Source organism: Malus domestica, chromosome 11, assembly GCF_042453785.1.
Source record: "Malus domestica chromosome 11, GDT2T_hap1".
Classification (NCBI taxonomy): domain Eukaryota; kingdom Viridiplantae; phylum Streptophyta; class Magnoliopsida; order Rosales; family Rosaceae; genus Malus; species Malus domestica.
The window spans coordinates 5,001-17,524 of NC_091671.1; the positions used below are offsets into that span (position 1 = coordinate 5,001).

Genomic DNA, 12,524 nt, shown 5'->3' on the forward strand with positions numbered 1-12,524 from the left:
ACCCTAAACCCTAAACCCTAAACCCTAAACCCTAAACCCTAAACCCTAAACCCTAAACCCTAAACCCTAAACCCTAAACCCTAAACCCTAAACCCTAAACCCTAAACCCTAAACCCTAAACCCTAAACCCTAAACCCTAAACCCTAAACCCTAAACCCTAAACCCTAAACCCTAAACCCTAAACCCTAAACCCTAAACCCTAAACCCTAAACCCTAAACCCTAAACCCTAAACCCTAAACCCTAAACCCTAAACCCTAAACCCTAAACCCTAAACCCTAAACCCTAAACCCTAAACCCTAAACCCTAAACCCTAAACCCTAAACCCTAAACCCTAAACCCTAAACCCTAAACCCTAAACCCTAAACCCTAAACCCTAAACCCTAAACCCTAAACCCTAAACCCTAAACCCTAAACCCTAAACCCTAAACCCTAAACCCTAAACCCTCAACCCTAAACCCTCAACCCTAAACCCTAAACCCTCAACCCTAAACCCTAAACCCTAAACCCTAAACCCTCAACCCTGAACCCTAAACCCTAAACCCCTAAACCCCTAAACCCTAAACCCTAAACCCTAAACCCCTAAACCCCTAAACCCTAAACCCTAAACCCTAAACCCTAAACCCTAAACCCTAAACCCTAAACCCTGAACCCTGAACCCTAAACCCTAAACCCTAAACCCTAAACCCCGTCAACCCCTAAACCCCGTCAACCCCTAAACCCTAAACCCTAATCCCTAAACCCTCAACCCCCAACCCTCAATCAGTATGCTTTCTAATCCCTAATCCCTAAACCCTCAATCCCAAACCCCGTCAACCCAAAAACCCTAAACCTTATGCATGCCTTCTAATCATTAGATATAGCCTAGCATGGCATTCATGTATATGCATTGCCTTTGTCATGCCTTTTGGTGTGGCATGCTTGTTTGTGGTTTTCCATTTTTGTACCTCTGAAGGTACTTTGAAAAACCAATCATAAATTAGACAAGTGACCCAAAATACCTTGAAATGATTGGAAAAAAAAATTCATTGTGAGTTGATTTTGATAATAGCTAATTTAGATGGTAACATAATAACATAACAAAGAAAATCTTTGTTATAAGTATCTTTACACACGTTACCTTTGGCGATGTAAGTGGTGCCACAACATGCTCGTCTAAACCTTTGCAAGGAATTCATTGTTATGGCATACTCGTTCATTGCCTTTTACTTGGGTTTAGGGTTTAACAACTTGAGGGCCTGGAATGCCTTTTGCATACCTTTGCTTTTTGTTCAAGCCTTTCTTTAAGGGTTTAGGGTTTGTTGAAGCCTTTTAAAGGCATGTGGAGCCTTTATAAAACCACCACACACCATTTCTTTTTACTTTCCAATTGTGATGCATTTTCGAGACATAACTTTACCTCAACATGTCCTGATGTGGCATTCTTGTTCAAAGTTTGCCATTGTTGCACCTTAGCTAGGGATATTGTGCTTTTGTGATGCATGAAGTGGAATGTATGCGCATGCCTTCCCTTTGTTGTGCCCTTTTCATTCCCTGCCGTGCCATTTTTGTATAGACCTTGTCTTAGTCATGCCTTTGCAAAGTATTGCTTGCCCTTGTCATGCACTGGCGTGGCATTCTTGTTCGTTCCTTTACAAGTCATATGGTGCCTTTCCCTTGTTGTGTCATTGCAAAGCTAAGATGCCTTGTCATGGGGGATGCTTTATTATAGCCATGCCCCTTTCATAGCCAAAGGCAACAAAGGATACAACTTGCATTGCCAAAGACAGCACAAGGCCCCACTTTACCAATGTCAATGCACGACCACCTTTCTTACCCTAGGCAATGCAAAGGCGCGACTTACTTGTCCAAAGGCACTGCAATTATGCAAGGCGCCAATTCCATGGCCATAAACAAAACAAGGCTCTTCTTGCTTGGCCAGAGACCCAACACATGCAGCATTTTACTAACCAAAGGCAACCAAATGCGCTACTTAATACTTATTAATTGCAAAATAACATAATCTGTTTCTAGTTTCATAAAAGATGAAAGGCGTTTTTCAGGTTGTTCTGTACAATGTGTCCTCCATGACATGCTTGTTCTTGCCATGCATTTGCGATTTTTGTGCCTTATCTTTTTTCATGTCTTGGCAATCAGGTATGAAATATGATGATGTACTTCACTCCTTAAGTATATTGTGAATAACCAAAAATTTAATAGATTGTTTACCCAACAAAATAATTCCTGGTTACGGCCAACTTAAATAAGAAAAGAAGCTGATTGTATTTACACGATACGGATTATACAATTCTCTTTCCCTCCAAAACTTCTTGGTCATCTGTCACCAGTCATCATTAACCCTGATGCCAGGTTTCACTCCTGGAACTAGTCATTCAACTCTTGCCCCCAAGTCCTGAAATCATAAAGATATGGGAGAACTAACGAAAGGGAAGGGTACGGCTAGAGTTACAATGTCAAAATTTGGGTCCTAACATGCTGCAGAAATATACTGTGTACTGGGAGGAAGGCTTCGCATCAACCATCAAGCTTTGCCAAGAAGTTACTGAGATTGTATTCTTCGGTGTACTGTGATTGATCCCACAACTCCTCCAGCCCACCAAGAATTGCTTTCAACCCCTTTCCAGTGCCCATTAATTTCACATCTCCATCAAATTTTCCATCGGGATGCTTTAATATAGAAGTTCCCTAGAAAACAAACAAATAGTCGAAACTTTTCATTGACATCAATTAAGAACTTGCAGCAGACACGTAACAATTCAATTAAAACTTGTAGAAACTCATATTAGCTTCTGTAAACGTGCACAGCATCCAAAACGAATTCAGAAAATAGACCAGCCGGCAATACCTTTTTGGACGTTTCTGCAGTAGCAAATAGATCAAGCAGTTGGTCTGTATTCATGGTTTTCATACTAGCATTTTCAGCATTAATGACTGCATTAGCTACTGAAAGCTTAAACTTTTGCAAGCTCATAACTTTCTCTTCGAGAGTGCCACGCATAATAAGGCGATGGACATTGACAACTTTTTTCTGACCTAATCTGTGTGCTCTGTCCATTGCCTGCAGGTCAAAAAAAGGGTAAATAACAACGAATAATGCTGAGCAATTAGGGAGCTTCAATGAAGTTCATCTCAGAGATCTTTTATTGAAAACTAGACTTAAAATGTGATAGAAGGCATCTGTATCCAATTTCAAGAGTCGATGATGCGAAATTAGGGAGCTTTATTGAAGTTCATCTCAGAGATCTTTTCCTGAATGCTAGACTCAAAATGTGACAGATGGCCTCTGATTCCAATTTCAAGAGACGAAAATTTCGACTCCTTAGAGGATAAAGACAGCAAAAGACAGTCACCTGATGATCCCGCATGGGGTTCCAGTCATGCTCCATGAAAACAAGTGTGTCTGCAGATGTCAGGTTCAAGCCCAGCCCACCAACTGCAGAAAGTGATTAAACTTTAGTAACACTCTGATTGAATCTAGTACGCAGGCAAAGGATAAAATGCCAACCATGGGTTGTGAGTAGCAGGACATCGATTGTAGGATCCGAATTGAAAGCTTTGACAATATCAAAACGTTTTTCAGGTTCAACTGACCCATCCAGCCGCAAGTAGGTTACACTGCTTTAAAGAAACACATAAGACCACTGGATCACTATACCATACTATACAAGAGGATAAACATTGTGAAAGCAATTGCACAAGTTCACTATACTAGAGGATGATTCTTCTACAGTTATACCCACCATATCTAGAATTTATTCGTCACATGTACTCAACCCCCTGATTTCTGGCATATTAATTTTTCTAGGTCCAAAAACCAGATTTCTAACTGAAACAGTTAGAACTCATGTAATACTGTTACTTATCAGAATTGTGGGACAAGATTGTGAGAGAACTCAACACTAGAATAACTTTCCACTCCAAAACAGTCTTTAATAAGATTAGCAGACTTCAACTAACAAAGATGCATGAGAGAGGTTTACGAGACCAACCTCTTCATATGAGTATGAAATAAGTCTCTTTCTATTAAGTCCAGAAATGCCTGCATGAGACGCCATTGCGCATTATAAACCATGAATTAAAGCTAAGCACAGGTAGCTTAAAAGAGAACAAGTCAAACATAAACGGACAATACTTTATGTTGAGCAAATATCAAGACTCTGTGCTGCCCCACGCTTATGGCACCTTCAGAACTAGAAGCATCAACACCTATTCCACACTCTTCAAGAATCTCCTGAAGTGCAACTAGTTTGGGAGAGTGGTATGGCTTGTGCAATTCTGAAATTGTATCAGAGCCTCCCGGTAGTAGCTCTGACAAAAGGCATGCAATTGAATCTGGGACCTTTTTTTCAAGAACAAGCAATGGGTGACTGCATAGTTTAAGCAAGTACTGAAGTGCCTGAAACAAGAACAAATAACATCCATTCAATGATAGGAACATACTGAAGCAAAAGAAAACTAAATACAAAAATAAACAACAAAATTACCTGAAAAACATGGGATGAAGCTCTAGGTGATTCACTATGCCCTCCTGTATCTGCTGTCTCATTTTGTTTCACAATACTTGAGATCTCTTGTCTCACATGTGACCCAGAAAACTGTTCGTACAATTTCAATTGTACAGGGCTCAGGTCACAGAACCTGTCCTGAATAATTTTCTCAGGAAGATCGGACAAGACTTCATCTTTTGTTCGACGGAGGAGGAAGGGCATGACCTATTTGACAGAATTTTTTAGTCAGGAAAGTCAACAATTTCTACACAAACTCTTATCACTTTTGCCAACAGTTAGTACTAAGCCAGCTAATTTCACCAGAGAAGTATCTCAGTGAACAATTTGCACTCTTTAAAATTCCAGAACTTGGAATGCACAGAAAATTTCATATATACTTGTAAAAGTTTGACCATAGTATTATTTTTCACATCAGTATCCAGTGAGATTGCAAGGTCAACTACCAATGGGGTCAAACACCAGGTAGCACAATTTTTTCAAGATGCTTGATATGCAAAAAACATAAAGAGTGGTATCACAAAAAAAAAAAGAAAGGAAATTTACCTGCTTGTGCAATGCTTCCATCGCAAGTGCTCCTGCTTCAGCATCCTTTGCAGAGCACTTAGGATCTCTGGCTGCCACCAGTGGTTTCCCAAAAGTGGCTTGGAACTGCCCAAAATAACATTAAAACAACAGACTTATTTATTTATCATGTCAGATTGACAATTGTTCGGGGAAATGTGTACTACAGTGTTACACACAGAATGTACATACATCTAAATTTTTCAAGAGACTAGCAAATCATGAAAGAGAAATTACAATCACTTAAACTGATAATGGGACTATCCAAACATATAGTTGATTACGGGAAAGACAGATTTTTAAATAATATTACTTTCTGATAGATGATGTTCATCTTCATCAAACCAGACTCTTAGTAACTTTATAAGTACAATCTTAACAGAAAGAAAACACAATGTAAGTTACACTCTTAAAATAATTGTACGCTATTAGTAACCCTCATTCTAGACTTTTTAAGTGTTAAACCAGAGTAGTTTCTCTCTTGATTATGTTATTCTCCAAATTGGAGGATATATATAGCAATACAAACAACCAAGATCAAGTATGAAACCAATAAGTCAAATATGACTGCTATGAATCTACTGCCTACAATCTACATTTACTCTATAGAATCAACTCTATTCTTTATATGAGATTTCTTGTCTGATCTTTAGTCAAGATTCCTGCTTCAATTAATATCAGCCAACACTTTATAAGTAGAGTCTTTGGAGACCAAAAGTTACAAAGATAGATACTCTGAGCACCTGCTCCCAGAAAATAGGGTTTTAAGATTTTTCTAAACTACCAAGCAACATGGCCAAATTCATTTATTTGAGTTCCTGTAAAGATTTATGTGGGTATCTATCAGAAAATTATTTATGTGGGTTTAGCCTGAAAGCCACCATGTGTTTTCAGAGTTTGTTTTTATGCTTACTTCTATAAGAGAATTCTTTCTGCCACATAAAAAAATTCAAGGAAAGAAAACAAACAAAAAAAATATAATATATAACAGAAGAAGGCGAAAACACACCTGCCTCTCTGTTCCAAGAAAGCCGGGCATTACGAAATCAAAAAGGGACCATAAATCCATGACATTATTCTACAACAAAAGGTAGGTCCTTTTCAGAAGAAAATAGAAAATCAGTTTTAAGGTAATTTCATGAATCAGTGAAAGACCAACCTGGATTGGTGTTCCACTCAATATCAAACGATGCTGGGCTTTCAATTGCTTCACTGAAAGTGTAACTTTTGACTTTGCATTCTTGATCACATGTCCTTCATCTAAGATACAATAGTTCCAGATAAGCTTCCCAAGATAATCAATATCTTTGCGGACCACATCATATGATGTTATTATTGCATTATGCTTTCCAAAATGTTCTCGAAGTGCAATGCGCTCTTGAGCAGAACCAACATATTGGAGAGTAGATATTACGGAAAGATCAATGTACTTCTCTATCTCAAAGGCCCAATGTCCAACAAGTGTTGATGGGCAGATAATTAAAGATGATGGAAGATTGCCGTCATTCAAAGTTTGATGTTCGACTATATCAGAAGCCACAATAGCCAATGCTTGAAGTGTCTTACCAAGACCCATATCATCACATAAGATTCCATGAAGCTTGAAACGTTTTAAAAAGGCTAACCAATTTATGCCTTCCTGTTGATACCTATAACCAAAAGAATCTGTTAGGAACCAGAATGTTGATTCACTGCAAAGTCAAACCAATTTATACCTATACCAGTAAGCCTTAGAAAATAGAGTACTCCTATATCAACCCAACTAACAGTCAACCTCAGCCACCAACCTTCTACATGACTCTACCAGTAAGATATACAACAATTTAGATATATTTTCTCTTTTCCGCAATTCTAACCAGTATACATTATAAACATAGGTTTAGAATACAGCTACACATCGTGAATAAACCAGACACAAACATATGTAAAATGTCCCCAGTTCATTTAGAGTTGTAGTCTTAGCTGTTACAAAGATAAATATCAAGCCAAGTTTCAAAAGTCTTAGCCACGAATTCATTCAACATTAAGTATTTTAGCTACCTTCTCAGTGTCACTTTCAGTTCAGTACAAAGCTTGTAATCATCAATATGGGAGTTGTCAAGTAGTTGCTCCAGAAATGTTGCATCTTCTGCACTTCTGGAGAAACCTTCAGTTAGTCCAACAGGTGGAGGGAGGCCCCGTGCAAGTGGAAGAAGAGGTACAAGAGCAGCAAAACTGCGAGTCACACTCTGTCTCACAGACTGATCACAATCACTCATACACCTTAAAAGAGGGACAACTAAGAAAGGAGCATATGGAACCAGCTCCACACCCAATCCTTGGACAAGCAAACTAATAAGCATGCCTGCACCTTGTCTGGCACCAACAGATGTCATATCCCCTAACATGGGTATGGCATTTTCAATTACAGCTCCCATCACATGCATTTCCTTTGACTTGGCCATTGTGGTGATGCATCTAGAGGAAGCCAATCTAACAGCAACATGGGAATGACGAATGCACTTCAATATGTATGGAAGAAGGGTGAGTAGTTTTGGTTTCAGATCCTCATTTAGCATTGAAGCAATAGAACGTACTACCTGCAAGTTTTGAGACAATTTAGGTTTCAAGTCCGTAGGTCCACAAATTTTGACGGTTTACCATTTGTAATGCAATAACTCATATGTTACAATCTAAAATTCCAAAAATTGTCATGTCCTAATTTACAATCAAGTAAAGGTAGATAGTTCAGAACTAGAAAGAAAACCCAAAGAAAAGGAAAATGTCATTTATCAATACACCTAGATTGTTATGGATAAAAAAGACATTAGCAGCTAATGCAACAATGTGACCCAAATAGTTAGAAACAGAGCACGAACAAAACAACTTCTGAAAAGATCGGGCAAGTCTTATTTTTAACCTTTGGCCTTCAGAAAAATAAGCAGTCAAGAAATTAAGGTTGGCCATTATTAACCAGGAAAGTATTAAAAACACAAAACCATTCGAGAAGTGAGTGAAGCAGCATCAAGTTTTCATGTTGAGTAAAGATGGATATGCTTATTAAATTTTATCTTCCCCTTTTCTTCTAGTTCCCTGATCTTATTATTTGCAAATCCACACTCCTATTTTTTTTTTTTTTTGGGTCAATACACTCCTATTATTTTAGACAATATCAAAAAAATAAAAAAGGAAAAGGAAAAAGAAATTGCATGAGCTTCCAATTTTCATTCCTCATACCCACAACATCTCAGTTCATGTAAACACTTTTCTTTAATTCTGCAACCTTGACTGGTCTCTGGTCCTTTATCTCTATTAGTGATCGTGAATCCCCGTCATTTTGAAGTAACAAAAGAGCGAACAGTTCTCATAGTTATTTTTTTTTTTTTTAACAATTTAATAGACAATTTTCATATTTGTAACACCTTTCGACATTTACTGATGTATATCATACGCAAAAATATTAGTACTGAATGCAGTCAAATATTAGTACTGAATGCAGCCGCAAGATTTAATAGAAGTAACACAACCAACAAAATCAAGGATGATAAGAACCTGGATATTATTTATCAAGGTCTGGGGATCCTTCACAGATTCCAGAGTTTGTGTAATTTTCTTTTCATCTGCAGGATTAAGGGACTGAATACTACTAGGCTTAAGCACTTCAGTGAGGCAATCCCAAAGTTTTGGAAGCTCGTCAAATAATGAAGCACCAAACTTCATACAAAGATGCCTCAAGGCAAGTTCAGAACCTCGTCTACTAATAAATCCCTCAACCTTTGAGCGATCTTCGCTTCCAGCCAGAATGACCTTTGATTTCTGCTTACCAGTATTTGTCCCAAAAGATAGGAGATCTTGGTCATCAATAATATCTAAGGAACAGATGACTGCAGCTTGAGGTGTTTCTCTAGGATCCATACATGTTAAATTACATATATTCTTAATTAACTTATCATTTGGGCTTCGGCTACGTGAAATACAGTGAGAAATAAGCTCTGCAAGTGCCTCAGCTGCCTTCTCTTGTAGTATTTCCTCCTTCCCAAGAGATTTAAGATTATCAGATTAAATAACTAAGCAACCATAGGATTAAGAAAGCATTTATATATAGAAGATTACCTGTTCTCTTTTGATAGAAGCCATCAAAGGCAAAATAATGGGATTTAGTCGTTCAGGAAGCTCTGACATCCAAACAACAGAAGCAGCAACAAGAGAAGAGACAGTAACATGTAGATTGCTCTGCAGATTGTTACAGAATGTAACAGTGAGCAAAAGGTAACCACTCAAATATAATTATAGAATTGGGGAAAAGCTAATACAAAACCCTTAATAAAAATGAAAAACGTCGGACACTGTTCCAATAATTCCATTAAAAAAAAGAGATGCATCCTTCTGCCTAGCACTTAAAGAAGCATATCAAGAATATGCAATTATGTCCCACAATTACCTGAACACATTTTAAATATCCACAAGTTGTCAGAAGTCGTTGTTTTGCTGACTCTATATCATCAACAATGTGCCTTTCGAAAGAATTGTTCCCCCCAATATCATTACACAACATTGGAAGTTTCGATGCAAAATTAATTGCATTGTCCACGTTCAACTTTTCCAAGTCAATTTTGGTAGTAGACAACAAACTCTGAAACATACCCGATGATTGAATAGTATTTAACAACTGACTAGCCTCCGAACGCATCTTACAATACGTTCTTGAAAGCTCGGCATAAGGAAGACATGGATCGTTTGTAGGGAATGCAGGTTCAAGGCATGCCAAGAAATCCAACATCAAATTTTTGAGATGGTTCAGAAAACCTGGCATGACTCCAGCATTTTCAAACACACCTGCCCTTTTAATCTCTTTGAACCAAGAAATAAGAACCATAGATGCCACCTGATTGCATATGAGTAACAATTAAATATACGAATACTGAAAAAGGAAGGGAATGATGGTGGAACTTGCATTTAAAATCAAATGGTACCTGCCGCTGGACACCAGATAAAGAGGTAAAGGCATCAGTCAGTGGATCAATTACATACTGCATTGAGCCTTCGTGCAATCTAGAAGCAAAAACTCCCAATGCTGCCGCAGTAACCACTCGGGTATGAGTCACAGACATTTCAACATCCGCACCAACAACTATCTGAACATTATTGGTTGAAGCATCTCCACCTTTTTCCTCTGGAATGGATCCCTTCGAAGATTCCAACCCAATGTTTCTACAAGACTCATTTTCAAGCTTCACAGCTCTCATTTTAGCTGCTGCTTTAAAATGACTCTTTCGTGGGAGAGCAACAGGCCAAAACATTTTTGTAGAATCTAATGCTGAACCATACGAAGTAGTTGCAAGTTCTATCCAAGAGGACATATATAACCTTGCAGCAATTTCCAAGTCCCCTAATGGACACTGGTATAACCAGGGGGAGAGAGAGAGAGTTAGAATGAGCACAAATTTTTGCAAATAAGAATCAGTAAAATGTTACCAAAAGCAAGAAACGGCAAGCGAGAGCAAAGGCATAAAATCAAGAAAATGGAAGCACGTGGTGTGTCAATTGCATACATAAATGTAGAAATGTGGAAAACAATATCCAGGTAAAAGTAAAAAAGACATCCGTAAGAGGTTTAGATTATTTGTGCCTCCAAATAAAAGTCCCACGCAGTCACGCTAATGTGAGAGCAGGTCACATTTTCATATCCTTTTGTTAACCAATAAAAAAAAAAAAAAAAAAAAAAAAAAAAAAAAAAGCAGATAAATACATCTTCAACAAGGGGAAATAAACAAAAGTACAATGAAAACTATTAATTATCACAAAGTAAAGAACCTGAACAAGGAGCCTCCAAACTCTCTCTGAAAGTTTCAAAATTTCATCATTTGATTCAAGCAGTAAATTCTGAAAAACAATCCGAAGGGTATCACCCAAAATAAAAGATGGCCAAAATGAAGTACTCGAAGACTCAGAGATGCTCCCTTTGTATCCTGCTTCAAGTAGTCGTTCCTGCAAATGAAAATGCATAGTAGAGAATTAACTGTAAATAAACAATTACAGGCATGCAAACAAATAATTACGCATACTTAAGAACATCCGAACCCTGATGCACAAGTAAGCATTATATAAATGTCACACACGGATTAGTACCAATAAAACATTTACTTGTTTAAACACAAGAAAATATAACATTAGATAGATGGTAATGGCAAAATCACGTCACTTGTGGTGGGACAACAGGAATAATCTGGCTTTGGTAATAAAGCTAGTGTTAGCTATGTTCACTAATATACCAGACCAAAAGTCAAAGCAAGTCACATTATGGTCAATGGGGATTGGCAGCGTCTTGCTAGATCTGATCAGCTTCTCATTATTTGTAATGGTTGTCTTGTTGTACAATGAACATAATTAACAGTCAAAATGTGGTGTGCACACCAGGAAATCTGGTATTTTAAATAGTTACAACACTCGCAACGCCAGTAGGGGCGCCTTTGCTAAAGACAAGAGGGTGAAACTGCCTTGATTTATGCATTGAATCATAAGCATGCCTTCATAACTTGGTTGCAGGTCAATATGACATTAACAGATTTTGTGTTTTGGGCTTTTTTATTTCTTGCTCTAATCTACATAAAACTTAAATCCATCCTTGTACGTTTTTATATGAAACAAAACACTTGTATTGACAAAAGACAAAATAGTCTAAAGACTTTAATAGACAATTTATATATATATTTTTAAATGGTACAAAATTGTATAACAAAACTACAACAGACCAAGAGAAGAGAAGTTTACCAACGTGCGGATAGCTGAATAACGAACTGATGTGATACTATGCCTCATAAAGGGCCACAACCGTGGTGCAAGTGTTGATAACATGAAAGGATTATCATGCGAAATTAATCCTTCTCCAGTATCATCAATGCTACTGAATTCATTTAAATCAAACTCTTTCGATGTCAAATCCTCAAAAATCCAAGGAATCATGTCTTCCTGGGAATATATTTCCGCCAACAGATTCATTACGCTGCAAAAACAACATCCACGATTGATCTAAGGAGTAAGGACTAATATTCCTATGACAAAAGTTGGTTATAAGCTATATATTAGATTTTCACTAAATTTACAAGCATGTGATATATCTTAGGCGGATAAGAAATGTGCCAATAAGAATCTCTCATCAATTACAGTAAATACAACTGATTATTAAGTTTTTTCTATTGACTAGTATCTGCCCACACACAAAGTGCATGTGGATTTTTTACTAACTAGTATCTGCCCACACACAAAGTACCTGTGGATTTTTTACTTTTTTATTTAAAATTGGAGAGAGGAAGAGAGTGAGAGGGAACGTGAGAGTGGGGGAGAGGGAGAGAGGTTTGTTTTTTATTTTTTTTATTTTTTTTAAATTAGAGATGATAAAATCATATGTAGGTGAGGCTTAAACAAAAGATAGCAAAATTTTCTTTTGTGAAATTACACTATTGTCCTTAACTTTTGTG

General features: G+C 37.4%; 1 protein-coding gene across 10 annotated transcripts in view; it reads right to left on the minus strand.

Moving 5' to 3' along the window:
- Positions 1–2,218: 2,218 nt before the first annotated feature.
- LOC103429371 (TATA-binding protein-associated factor BTAF1-like) overlaps positions 2,219–12,524 on the minus strand; it is a 39,937-nt gene continuing 29,631 nt past the window's right edge. For 4 of the 10 annotated variants that reach the window (XM_070807628.1, XM_070807629.1, XM_070807631.1 and 1 more), the window contains exons 13-29: positions 11,818–12,049; positions 10,861–11,034; positions 10,020–10,445; positions 9,488–9,931; positions 9,160–9,279; positions 8,599–9,078; positions 7,108–7,646; positions 6,227–6,716; positions 6,077–6,145; positions 5,050–5,154; positions 4,483–4,710; positions 4,131–4,394; positions 3,988–4,037; positions 3,504–3,616; positions 3,349–3,431; positions 2,844–3,056; positions 2,219–2,683 (exon numbers count right to left, since the gene is read on the minus strand). In XM_070807628.1, coding sequence (XP_070663729.1) covers positions 2,513–2,683; positions 2,844–3,056; positions 3,349–3,431; positions 3,504–3,616; positions 3,988–4,037; positions 4,131–4,394; positions 4,483–4,710; positions 5,050–5,154; positions 6,077–6,145; positions 6,227–6,716; positions 7,108–7,646; positions 8,599–9,078; positions 9,160–9,279; positions 9,488–9,931; positions 10,020–10,445; positions 10,861–11,034; positions 11,818–12,049 — 4,201 coding nt within the window. In that variant the 3' untranslated portion in view covers positions 2,219–2,512. The remainder of the gene's footprint in view (positions 2,684–2,843; positions 3,057–3,348; positions 3,432–3,503; positions 3,617–3,987; positions 4,038–4,130; positions 4,395–4,482; positions 4,711–5,049; positions 5,155–6,076; positions 6,146–6,226; positions 6,717–7,107; positions 7,647–8,598; positions 9,079–9,159; positions 9,280–9,487; positions 9,932–10,019; positions 10,446–10,860; positions 11,035–11,817; positions 12,050–12,524) is intronic. The other 6 variants (XM_070807633.1, XM_070807634.1, XM_070807635.1 and 3 more) reach the window with 3 other exon arrangements.